The sequence below is a fragment of the Strix aluco genome, chromosome 15 (genome assembly GCF_031877795.1).
Source record: "Strix aluco isolate bStrAlu1 chromosome 15, bStrAlu1.hap1, whole genome shotgun sequence".
Taxonomy (NCBI): domain Eukaryota; kingdom Metazoa; phylum Chordata; class Aves; order Strigiformes; family Strigidae; genus Strix; species Strix aluco.
The window spans coordinates 8,774,661-8,787,065 of record NC_133945.1 but is presented as its reverse complement, the minus strand read 5'-3'; the positions used below and the strand labels follow the sequence as shown (position 1 = coordinate 8,787,065).

General features: G+C 56.7%; 1 protein-coding gene across 2 annotated transcripts; it reads right to left on the bottom strand.

The window, feature by feature from the left end:
- Nucleotides 1-5,468: 5,468 nt before the first annotated feature.
- ACTB (actin beta) lies at nucleotides 5,469-10,254 on the bottom strand. 2 transcript variants are annotated; one of them, XM_074840488.1, is made up of 6 exons: nucleotides 10,132-10,254; nucleotides 8,611-8,739; nucleotides 8,070-8,309; nucleotides 7,097-7,535; nucleotides 6,591-6,772; nucleotides 5,469-6,220 (listed from the first exon to the last, which is right to left on the bottom strand). In XM_074840488.1, the coding sequence occupies exons 2-6, from the start codon at nucleotides 8,731-8,733 to the stop codon at nucleotides 6,077-6,079; spliced, it is 1,128 nt and encodes a 375-aa protein (XP_074696589.1). In that variant the 5' UTR covers nucleotides 8,734-8,739; nucleotides 10,132-10,254; the 3' UTR covers nucleotides 5,469-6,076. The 2 variants fall into 2 exon arrangements, with proteins under 2 accessions (XP_074696589.1, XP_074696590.1); XM_074840489.1 differs by lacking the exons at nucleotides 8,611-8,739; nucleotides 10,132-10,254 and adding an exon at nucleotides 7,906-7,952 and having other exon boundaries at nucleotides 8,070-8,163.
- Between the last annotated feature and the right edge of the window lie 2,151 nt (nucleotides 10,255-12,405).

Genomic DNA, 12,405 nt, shown 5'->3' with positions numbered 1-12,405 from the left:
TTCTTCCGGCGCTGCCATGACCCGGCTTCCGCGGCTCGCCACTCCCCCGCCGCTCCCTCGGCCGCCCCGCGCCGCCATCTTGAGCGTGGCCCGGCGTGCGGTGGGAGGGAAGGGCGGTGCCAGCCGTTGTTCGGCGCCATCTTGAGAGCGGCGGCGCCGCCATGATGGGAGTGGCGGGTCCCTGCTGCGACGTCCGCCTCAGTCGTGCCGTCCCCTCACAGGTCTGGTGTCTCTGAGGGCGCCCTCATTTTGAGGGCGGCAACTCTCTGTGGAGGCGAAATCCGAAATGTTGTACGGGCAGCAGCCTGTCTCCCTCACCTCTGCCCCAAGGCGACCAGTGCTGAGGCACCGGGGATGGCAGGAGCCAGGCGAGCGGCCGCTTGGCCTCCTCCACCCTCGGCAGCTCCCAGCCACGGGCCTTCTGCCACCCCAACAGCTGACTCACGCCGGGCCCGCGCCCCATAAAGCTCTGAGTTGGCTCCAAAAATGTAAATCCGCCCTGCGAGGAGCCGCGGGGCACAGGAGTGACTCAGCGGGTGAGCAGGGAGCAAAGGGAGCCCCACCAGTTTGGTGGGACACCCCACAGGGCTGTTGTGCGGCCCCAGGGGCAGTCACTGCATTAACACCCTGGTTTTCCAGGTTTTCCACTGGGTTGGTGCTAACAATGGGACTGCAGATACCACCCCCTTCCCCCCAGGAAAACCGTAAAGATAAACTTGTCAGCTTCAGGTTCACTGGTCGTGTATGGAACGATCATCAATCTGGGCTCTAACCAAGCTATTCTAACTTTGGCTGCGGGTGTGAGATACAATCCTCCGCTTCGCTGATGCACAGAGGGCTGTGCAGAAGCCATCCAGGGCTGCTGTGAGCACAGCCATTGCACGCAGCGACGTCCAAGGGGAGCAGCTGGCTCAGCACTGTTACTATTAGCTCCTCATCCCAAACCTCAAGTACAAACAGGACCCGAGCGCTGGAATTTCCAGTTACGTGTATGCTTTGGGAATTTTGTTCGTAGAGAATATGTTTTAAAGATGACCCACAAAAGAAGATGAATAGGTTGCTGCTTTACTCCTGCTTAATTGTTGCTGTTTAAGGCCATGAATTAGATTAGGGGTAGATTGGGGGTTTCGCTTAGAAATAGCAAGTGGCTCATGTCTTGATTACCTATTTTGCTTCTAGGCCTGTGAGAAGGCTCTGGAGTTGAAGAGGCAAACTCCTCTTAGCCCTTAGATGAGGGAGAGCCTCAGTAAGAGAACCTGCTTTGTTTGTCATGTGTTTTACTTAAATAGAAGGTAATGACAAATCTGGAGGCCCTTCAGTCAAGACCGACTTGTTTGACATCTGGGAAAAATACCAACCTACCATATTTGCAGTCATCAAGGAAAGCAGAGAGTGGAGGAGACCTGCATTTCCAAGGCAAATAGTAAATAAAATCATCAGCAAGGCCCATAAGCAGACTAAAAGTCCTGCCCAGAGAGCCAGATCAGCTGGAGTAGCCTGTATTAGGACTAGCCACAGGTTCCCTCCAGCCCTGGGGCGTACATGGACCAGACAGCAGTTGACAACCCTGAATAAGAACTGGGAACAGAGATAGGTATAAAAGAACCTCCCGAGGAGAAACCAGACTCGTAGCAGTTTGTAAGAGGAGCTGCACTTGGACTCGTAATCCACCAAATAATGAGCAGTGAGCAATGTGGCTGTGTTGATAAAACATGGAGGCTGAACACAAGGCAGCGGCAGGACATCAGGTGGGTGGTAAAGGAGGAAAGAAATGAACACCTGCACCAAGCTCTGGCATTTCTCTTGATGGTTGCTGTGAGATGGCCACCCGGTGAGAGGAGAAACCCCCCCTGCTGTGCCTTGTTCAGGAATGCTCTTACCAGTGTGGGCACTTGGGAGCCTTCTGTGAAGATGGGTTCAGTTCAGGGCTGGGCCATCTCAGGGCAGACTTTGTTCATCTTATGACTAATACACAGTTTTCTTAGCCCAAAGAAAGCAGGCACATACCATGCCGTCCCAGTCCGGGAGGGCAAACAAACAAATTAATGCTTGTATCAAGATATTTTGCTCTGTATAGGACAAAATCTCTTAACTGTTCAAGGCCAGACTGTTCTGCGGATTTTAGATTTTTCCCTCTGGAAAGTCTTGCGTCATTTCTCTCCTCTGATTCTTCTTAAAACTTATAGTCTGAACATCTCATCTTTTTGTCAGCATTACTAAAGCCCAGATGGACTACAGTGGCCAGAACACTTGGTATGCTTGGGTGAACTGCTAGCTCCACCACTGTAAGTGATTTTCAATACTTGATACAGTTTAATACTGTAAGGCCTGCTAAAGTAGATTACAGATGGGTATAATACAAGTCAGGGCAGGCTCCAGGTCAGCAATCCCTCCGCAAAGACCAACTTCAAAGACCAGGATTCCTCCTGCCCCAAGCCCAGCTGATACCCGCAGTCCCATCCCTGAACTGATACCCCAGAAATCCCGTTTTCTGAAGGTGATGCTCTGCACCCTCAGAGGGGACTTCTGTGAGGAGGCCACTTTTGTTTGAACGCTCTGGGTTTTCCTGGGACTTTTGCTTGCAGCCAGCTGGCACCTCTCCTGAAGCAGCACACACTCGCTAAGGAGAGAACAGGGGCCCCCCAGCCAGGGACCATTTCTGGTCAACACTCCCTGACAGGGCTGAGAGACAATGAGGCCCTTCAGGGCTAAATCTTGAGAGTCACAACCATCTCCTCTGCCAAGGACATCACTAATTCCTGGCGGTGGCTTGATTCCATAAGCGGCTCAGTGAGGTGACTTTCCAGGTCACCAGCTAATTGCAGGTGAAGTGCCAGTGACTGTCTCCAGCAGGAGAGAAAGTTGGGAGCTCTGGGGGAAGAAAGGGTGTAAAACGTGTTTGCTCAGCTCCCTTGAGCTGAGCCAGCTCCCCCCGGGCAGCTAAAGGGAGGTGAGAAAGGGCTGGGTGGCTTGCAAAAAGCTGAGTCCCGCAGTCTCTGCAGCCTGGATGATCCTGGGACGCCACCACCACTGAGCCAGACAGGAGGACGCACTCAGCCTGGCCCATGGGTGGTCGTTTTAAATCTCCTGGTCTCCCCACAACCCCTGGCTATTTGTGTGCTGGAGAGGAGGAGGAGGAGGAGGTAGGCAGGGGACTGAATATTCCCTACACATCTCCTTTGAGTCTTGCCCGTGGCTGGTGGCTTCAAGAGCCAGCACATGGCTAAACCAACACCCCTACTGCCCTTCCTGTGAGGGGCCCCTCAGCATTTCCCCATCTCTGTGAAATGGTGAGGGGCGAACAGAGCTCTCCGAAACACCATGATGGAGAAACCGTGATTAAAAAACAATCCCCCTTCTTCCAGTGTCTGGCGTTCCTGAGAGGAAACCACCCTGGGCTCCCCCCTGCTCGCTGGAGTTGGGAGCAGTGAGTAATGCTCACAGGCTTCCCTGCCCGGCACCACATTCTTTTCTCCAGCATGTAATGGCCCAGAGGAGGAATAAACTGAGCTTTGCTGGAGCAGCCTGCAGAGTAGCTGTGCACACCACGGCCTTGCACCAGAGAGGCATCGGGAAGGGCTGTGAAAGGCTCAGCCTCATTTTATTGGGGGGGCTGTTTGCCTGGAACAGCAAGTGAAATAGGAAGAAAGCAGAAAAAACCCCACCCTGCAAAGTGTTAGTTAACAGAAAGCCTCACCTGCTGTGCTCTGGAGCATAAAAATCAGTCTGGCCCCCCTGCACCCAACAGCTCTGCACCAGCCTGTCGCTCACCCTCTCCCTGTGCCCACACCTCTGCCCCTCTGAGCTGCTCTTGGCCCCCAGCGTTTGCTGCTCTCTGGTTTCTCCCTCACCATCACCTCTTCGGTTCTTTGTGTCTCCACACATTTTTGCACAGCAATCAGTGACCGTTGCAGGGAGGGCTGAAGAAAGGTGCCCCGTTTCTTTCTCTATTGCCATCATCTCTTCTGGCCTCCTGGCCTTTTTCCTGGCCCGCTCCCACCAGCTCCCTCTGCCACTGCCTCCTTCTCACCCCATTTCCCCAAGACCTCAGGTTATAAGCCCAATTTGAGCCTTGCGCCAACCCGTTTCACCTCTCCTGTTGCAAACTGGTGCTTCCAGTAACTCATCTGCCCAACCCAGTGTCTGCACCTACAGCCCTGCCAGGCTCCTACTGCACCTGGGGCAGCCAGGAGGGAGGATGGGGAGATGAAGGGCAGAAACCGGCAGGTCCACCCTGAATACACCATGATGCCGGAACAGGATGAGGCCAGGCAGAGGATTAAAGAGCTGAAGGAGCCTGTTCCCTGCCTTTCATCTGCTCTGAGTATGACACAATCACAGCCATTAGCTCTTCAAAGACAGGCAGCTTGGAGGAGCCTTGGGAAGCCAGCAAGCCTGCAAGCGAGGCTCCAAGGAGCAGTTTGCTGGAGTTGGCAACGTGCAGTGTCACCTGGCTTTGCTCTTCCTGCACCCTGACCTGGCAGCCTCGGTCCTGTCTCCTTCCTTCTGCAGCAGCAGCTCCTGCTCCTGGGGCTCACAGGCTTTGCTGTGCCCAACAGGGTCTCAGCTCCCAGCATGGCTTTGGGAGGGTCCCCATGGTGGCTACTCCTCATGAAACTGGAAATTTGATCCATCAAACAAGGCTGAAGCTTCACAGAAGGTTCAGAAGCCCAGAGGATGGGGACAGGGCCAAGCAGCTGTGCAAACCTCCTTCCTGGCAGGGGCTGGGCTACAGGCAGGTATCTGCGCTGCCCACAGCAAGTCCTGGAGCTGTAGGTGTCACCCACCCTGCAAGAGCTTTCTTCCTTCCCACACCCTTTTCCCAGCCCCACCCCTGCCCAGCCATATGTAACAGCCCACTAGCCTTGCTTTCTAAAGTCAATTTTTTCCACTTCACAAGACTTTCTCCAGCTTTCACCTGAAAGCTGCTCCACCCAGCCAGGAGTCTGCCAGAGAGCATGAGTCTCCCAGCCCAAAGCCAGGCCTCCCTCCCCAGGCAAGCCCAGAACAGGACAGACAAGCTCAGGCATCTGGTGCAGGGAGAAGAGGGCACAGTGGCCCATGGGCTAGCGAGGGCTGCAGACTAGCCAAAGGAGCCTTGGCAAACGAGAAGGCAGCTGCTTTGGCATGTTCATGGCACCACCACCACCCCCCACTTGCTTTCATCAGGCCAAAGCTGGTGGTGCTGCAGTGCTAAGGCAGCATTTCAGCAGGTGCAGTGGGATCCCCACTAAACCCAGCTCCCCCTCACCCACAGTGGCACTATCTGGAGAGCTCCAGCCCAGGGGGCAAGCTGTGGAGCCCTGCAGGGCTGGCAGGCTCAGCTCAGCCCTGCTCTATCGCCACAAGCCAGCCCACAGCACCAGGGTCAGATAGCTGACCTGTGCAGCCTGGCAAGGCTAGATCAGGGCATGGAGCAACTGTCAAAAAGCAGCACAGAAGAAAGAAAAATGAACCATCAACACCAGTCAAGCCTCTATGGTGTGCACTTTTATTTGAACTGGTCTTAAGTCAGTGTACAGGTAGCCCCTCCCTCCCCCACATACTGGCACCACCTCTCGTATACCCTGCGGGGGACTGTAAAGCCTTCATTTCACATCTATCACTGGGGAACACAGCCTGCTTGCTTGACAAATCGAAGAGAAAAGGATCAAGTGTGTTTTGTTTTTAAGGCGGAAAGATACAAAAAGACACTTGTTGGGTTACATAATTTACAGACAAGCAATTATAACCTAACACCAGTAACTGGCATCGGCTCCCTCCGAGCTGGGCTGTTGCCTTCACAGAGGCGAGTAACTTCCTGTAACAATGCATTATAACAATATTTGGAATGACTATTAAAAAAAGAAACAAATGTACAATCAAAGTCCTCAGATGCATTGTAGAACTTTGGGGGCGTTCGCTCCAACATGTTTCGTTTTAAGACTGCTGCTGACACCTTCACCATTCCAGTTTTTTAATCCTGAGTCAAGCGCCAAAAAAAAAACAAATAAAGCCATGCCAATCTCGTCTTGTTTTATGCGCATTTATGGGTTTCATTTCATCACAAGGGTGTGGGTGTTGGTAACAGTCCGGTTTAGAAGCATTTGCGGTGGACAATGGAGGGTCCGGATTCATCGTACTCCTGCTTGCTGATCCACATCTGCTGGAAGGTGGACAGGGAGGCCAGGATGGAGCCTCCGATCCAGACAGAGTACTTGCGCTCAGGTGGGGCAATGATCTGCAGGAGAGAACATCAGTCAGAGGCACAGCGTCATACAACCCTCACTGCCTACGCACGGCCCCACAGGACAGAGCTGCCAAATTCCCTTATCTAGCCTTGGCCAAGATACCATGAAGCCCAAAGCCAGGCTGAAGACAGGCTCCCACACCCACCTCCCTCCTACCTTTGCAGCCAGTATTTACACTAATCCCATTATTCATGTGGCTGGGCGGATGCCATCGTGCCCAGAGCAACACCGCTAAGGCTGCACCAGCCACACAAGTACAGTTTCTATCTCTTCTAGCAGGAGTTGATCTTATTCCCCTCCGCCTGCTCTGCGTTTCAGCATGAACAGGGGTTCTGAGAAGTTCCTCTGACTCCATCCTACCTTGATTTTCATTGTGCTGGGTGCCAGGGCTGTGATCTCCTTCTGCATCCTGTCAGCAATGCCAGGGTACATTGTGGTACCGCCAGACAGCACTGTGTTGGCATACAGGTCCTTACGGATATCCACATCGCACTTCATGATGGAGTTGAAGGTAGTTTCATGGATACCACAGGACTCCATACCTGTGAGGAAGAAGCAGATCTTGAGTCAGCAAGGGCTCAGACACAGTCAAGAAAACCTGAGGAGCTACTAGAGGCAACCAAAAGACCGGCAGCCCCTTCAGTGGGAAGGCACTAGAAAGCCCAACAGGCTCAACTTCCTGTTCTACTGTCCCAAGCTCCTTTAACAACTTTAGGCTGTGTGGGAAGTGAGTCTAACTGCTGGGACAGCACAGTCCTTGCTATGGACCAGCAGCAAAGCGGTAAGTGGCTGCCACAGTCTCCAGGTCACCCTTTACAGAAAGGAACATTGAGGAGCACAGGGTATCCTAGAAAAGTCTGACTTACCCAAGAAAGATGGCTGGAAGAGGGCCTCAGGGCACCTGAACCTCTCATTGCCAATGGTGATGACCTGGCCATCAGGGAGTTCATAGCTCTTCTCCAGGGAGGAGCTAGAGGCAGCTGTGGCCATCTCCTGCTCAAAATCCAGGGCGACATAGCACAGCTTCTCCTTGATGTCACGCACAATTTCTCTCTCGGCTGTGGTGGTGAAGCTGTAGCCTCTCTCTGTCAGGATCTTCATGAGGTAGTCCGTCAGGTCACGGCCAGCCAGATCCAGACGGAGGATGGCATGGGGGAGGGCATAACCTTCGTAGATGGGCACAGTGTGGGTAACACCATCACCAGAGTCCATCACAATACCAGTGGTACGACCAGAGGCATACAGGGACAACACAGCCTGGATGGCTACATACATGGCTGGGGTGTTGAAGGTCTCGAACATGATCTAGGGAGAGAAAAGAAGGAGTTGAGTCAACAGCAAAACCCAGGGTTCTCTCTACAGGTCCACACCAAGTCCATGCAAGTGGTTTTACTTTTGTCCCTAGGTAAGAGTCATCTCTCCACTCCCCCTTGAAGTCCATGCTTCTCTTGCCTGGTCTCCACCCACACCTGTCAGGCCAGAGGCTGAGCAGGGACACCACCACCACCACAGACCCATCCATGTGTCACAGCAAGGAACAAAACAAACGCCAAGTAAACTACAGTACAGTCACTCAAAGCTGGTAAATGGATTAGTGTGTCTAGTCAGAAACAGCAGTTAGACAAGTTGCTAGTTCAGTCTCAGAGAAAGCCAGCTTAGAAGAGGCAAACAAAACCTGTCAAGGTCCAGCAAAGAGGAGACTCAGGTCAGGAAAGGAAAACCCTGTGAAGATGGCAAAAAGGGAGAATAGTGGTGAAGGAGGAGAGAGGACAACATGGAAGAGGAGAGCTGGCCTGCAGCAACATCTGCTGTAGCTCCAAGCTCCGGAGTTTTACACACCTGTGTCATCTTCTCTCTGTTGGCTTTGGGGTTCAGGGGAGCCTCTGTGAGCAGCACAGGGTGCTCCTCAGGGGCTACTCTCAGCTCGTTGTAAAAAGTGTGGTGCCAGATCTTCTCCATGTCATCCCAGTTGGTGACAATACCGTGTTCAATGGGGTACTTCAGGGTCAGGATACCTCTTTTGCTCTGGGCTTCATCACCAACATAGCTGTCTTTCTGGCCCATACCAACCATCACACCCTGCACAACAAAGAATGAGCAGTTAAGTACAGCTGAAGGGCAAACCCCACTGGGTGGGGGGCTTTTCCCAAAGCCAGGTCTCCAGTCACTGCCCCCGCTCTATCAAGAAAGCCAACTGCTCCAACAGACACTGCACAAAAACTCTGCAGGAGGCTGTATCCCCCACCAGCTGTGTTGCAGTGCAGAAGCCTCTTGTGTTATAAAGTGTAATAAAAGGGCTCCTAGAAGCCCAATGCCTCTAGGGGAACCACTTCCACCAAAACCTCCCTTTTGTCCGATAATAGACACCCCAGCCACCTACCTGATGTCTGGGACGACCCACGATGGATGGGAAGACAGCACGGGGGGCATCGTCCCCGGCGAAACCGGCCTTGCACATACCGGAACCATTGTCAACGACGAGCGCGGCAATATCATCATCCATGGCTGGCTGCGGAAGGAGAAGAGGGGAAAAAAAAAAAAAGAGAAGACATGAGCATCACCGGTCTCACCCACCAGCCACCGAGCCCCGGGCAGGGAAGGGAAGGCGATGCCGCCAAGGCCTTCCCCACCCATTTCCTTCCTGCCGGCGCGGCACCGCTTCGCCCGGCGCCCGCTAGAGGGTGCGACGCCTTCCAGATCCCGGCGCCGCACGGATTTGGGACAAAGGAAGTCCCTGCGCCCTCTTGCATTATTACCATAAAAGGCAATGGATGGAGCACGCCGCGCCTCGCGGGTGTGGCTGCCACACCCCAGCACCCCACCGTGTGCCAGCCAGCGCGGCTCGACGCCTCGCCCGGCTCTGCGCCTCTGCGGGTCCTGGAGCCGCCCCAAAAAGCTCTCCCGGAGCCTCAGATGGCCACTGCGAGGAGCCACGGCTAGGGGAGCAGTACCCACCTCACCCAGCCCGCTCGCCAAGCGGGAGCAGGGCTCTGCCCCACGGAACGGGTGGGATTAAAGCCAGGGTCTTATGCAATTGCCGCACGCCCCGAGGAGGGCGAGCTCAGCTCCGGCGCCGCCGACAGCTCGGGTTTAATCCGCTGGCAAAGCGGGAAGGGGGGGGCGGCGGCAGCTGCTGGCACATATGCCAGCCCCGCACAGGGCAGCCTGGGACGTGTAGTCCTGCCCGGAGCGGGCAGCCTGCCTGCACAAGGGCACCGCCGCTGCCTGGGCACACGGGGGCTTTTCTCCTTCTCCCGCCCCCCACACACCCGTTTACACGCAGCTTTTGTTCCGATGCAACAACCTCACCCTGGGGAAGGGGGGTGCCGCCCCCCTTCCCCTACAAGAAAAAGCCACCGGGGCCGTTTACATGGACCCGGGCGGGGGGGGGGGCTGAACGACCGCGCCCCTTCCCAGCGGGAGACAACGCCCCCAGGCCCAGCCGCACCGCGGGCCCCCCAAACCCCCCCTCAACGGCGGCTGGGGGAGGGGGACAGCGCGGAGCAGACAAAGCCCCGCGCCCCATTCCTCCCCCTCCCGCCGCTCCCCGGGACACAATAGCCGAGCCGCCCGCTCCTCCCGGCCCCCAGCAATCCTCTTACGAGGCGGATTAACCCCACGAGCAGCAGGGGGGCGAACCCCCCCCAAGCAAGCAGCACTCCCAAACTGTTATTAAACCGACATCTCCTCCTACATCCTTTAAAACACCGCAGCGCACGGCGGGCCGGGCTGCCCCCCCCCCCCAGCAAACAAAGGGCGCCCCGGCAGCGGGCACGCCATCTTCTCACAACCGGAATTAAACTAATATTAATAATAGCAACGATTTAACGGCGGAACGCGGAGAAGAGCGCACGCACACACACACACACACACATTTTCCCTCCTCCTCGGTCCCGCTCACCTTCGGGGAGTTGCGCGGTCAGAGCCGGGGCGGGTGGCGCGAGGCGGCGGTGGCGGGAGCGGGGCGCGCGCGCGCAGGAAGCAGGCAGAGCTCGCGGCGGCTCCCGCCCGCCGCCCGCCCCGCCTTTTATGGGGCCGCCGCCGCCGCCGCCTCGCCATAAAAGGAAACTTTCGGAGCGCGTGGCTCTGATTGGCCGCCGCCGCCGCCTCCCCGCCTCGTGCCGCCCCGCCTTCCCCCCGGCGCGCGCGGCAGCACCGCCCCGCCCCGCCCCGGCGCGCGGCAGCGCCCCCCGCCCTGCGAAGAGGAAAAAAAAAATAAAATATTGGGGGGCGGGGGGGGCAAAGCAAATCTGGGGTGCGGGGTGTGTGTGTGTTGTGGGTGAGCACCCTCCGCAGTTTCACTCTGCTTTGCTGGAGAAGGGGGCGGTTGCCCCCGTGCTCGCCCCCCCCCCCCCCGGGGGTCGCGGTGGCCCGCTCGCCCCCCCCCCACCCCCCGAAGGGAACCGCCGCAACCCGCACACAAACCCCCGCGTGTGGGGGGTCCCGGCCCGTCCAACCCCCCCCCGGGCTGTGCGGGAGGCAGGCGAGCAGCGGCAGCCCCCCCCCACCCCCCCCAGGAAAGAAAGGGGGTCCCCCCCGGGGGCAACATGCTGCAGGACCCTGGCGTGTGTGTGTATTGGGGGAGGGGGTTGGCTCCTGCCTGCTCCTGCCTGCAGTGCTGCCCATCACCCTGGCCTTGGGGAGGGCCTGTCACCTGCACCCCCAGGCGTGGGGCAACCACCAGTGACTCCCAGTGGGTCCCAGCCTCGGGTGGGATGCTGAGACCAAGTTCACCGCTGATGTCAGCAGGCAGTGGCGACATGGCTGCTGCCAGCCCGCTGCCAGGTCTTCGGCCCTTGAACCTGCCCGGGGAACGCCACGGCTGCCTCCGGGCACTGTTAAAGGCTGTGTCCAGTGATACCTGGCAGAAGGAAATGCCCCACCGGCTCTGGCTTGGGTGCTGAGTCAAGTGGGGGGCCCTGGTACCCACTCCCCATCCTGCCCCGGGCTGGTGGGGGTCACCACGGGAGCAGTGATTTGGTCAGATTTGGGCAATATTTCTTTCTGTTCTCTTTGATCCAAAGCTTGCCGGAGTGGGAGACGTGGCTGCTCCTGCTTGGGCTGCCTTTCTGCAATTCGCTCTTTGGCTGTTACCATCAAATATTGGTTGGAAATAAAGGCGAGGGCAGTGTCCACAGAGCAGCAGGCAGCAGCGACAAGAGGGCTTTGCATCTTCAGAGCGTTGCGCGAACGCGGGCTGATTAATCAAGTTAATTAAGCAGCTCTGTAAGTAAAGTAGCAGCAGCCACTTGCAATCTGTTGCCGGTTGGAAGCATGCAGACTTTGGTGTGGGGACCTTGGATGTCTGATCTCGGCGGTTCGAAAACAGCAATGACAGGGAAAAAAATCAAAATTCCCTGGAAAAAAATGCTAAAAATGCTTGTTCTCCACGGGACACCCCTCGCCCAGCATCATGGTGGGGGGAACGAGCCCTGCCATCGGGGTCTTGCAGCCAACATCAGCAAGCTCTTTGTCACCAAGGAGCTGCAGAGATCACAGCGAGGATGAGGATGGGGCCTCGAGGATGGAGCTTCCTCCCTGAACCGTCAGCTGCCCTCCCCAGCGTGGGAGCTGGCTGAGGGGGGGACCCAGGCATTATTCCTACCCCCCCGCAGTGTTTCTCCCCACTGTGGGACAAACAAAAGAGGAAAGCAGCAGGAGGAACCTTCAAAAGCCTGCTGAGATGGAGATTTGCAATTACCTGGGGGGCTTGGGGGGATGGGAGGAGAGGGACAGCGGACATGGATGGGAACAGGAGGAAAAGAGGAAAAGCCCTTTTCCATGGGACGCCATCCTCTTCCTCAGGAGCACCTTGTCCAGGAGCTGGTGGAGGTGCCCCAAAACCCAGCACCATGGGTGCTTTGGAGGGGATGGTGTGGAGAGGAGAGACAGGAGCCCTGTGGCCACTGCTTGGGCCACCCCAGGGCCGTGCCTCATCCCTCAGGGCAGAGGTGGCCATGGCGATGGACCTGCCCTGCCAGCCCACCTTGGGACCATGCCATCCCCTCCACGCTGGAGATGGCCATGGTGATGGAAGAACAGAGAGAGACCAGCACGCAGGGACTGTCCCCACGAGAAACCCTCGGTGGGAAGGAGACCCAGCCTGGGCAAGTCGGGGTTTCTGCAGGGCCGTGCCGGAGCAGAGGTGCCTTTGCACGGTCGTTTCCGTGCCACC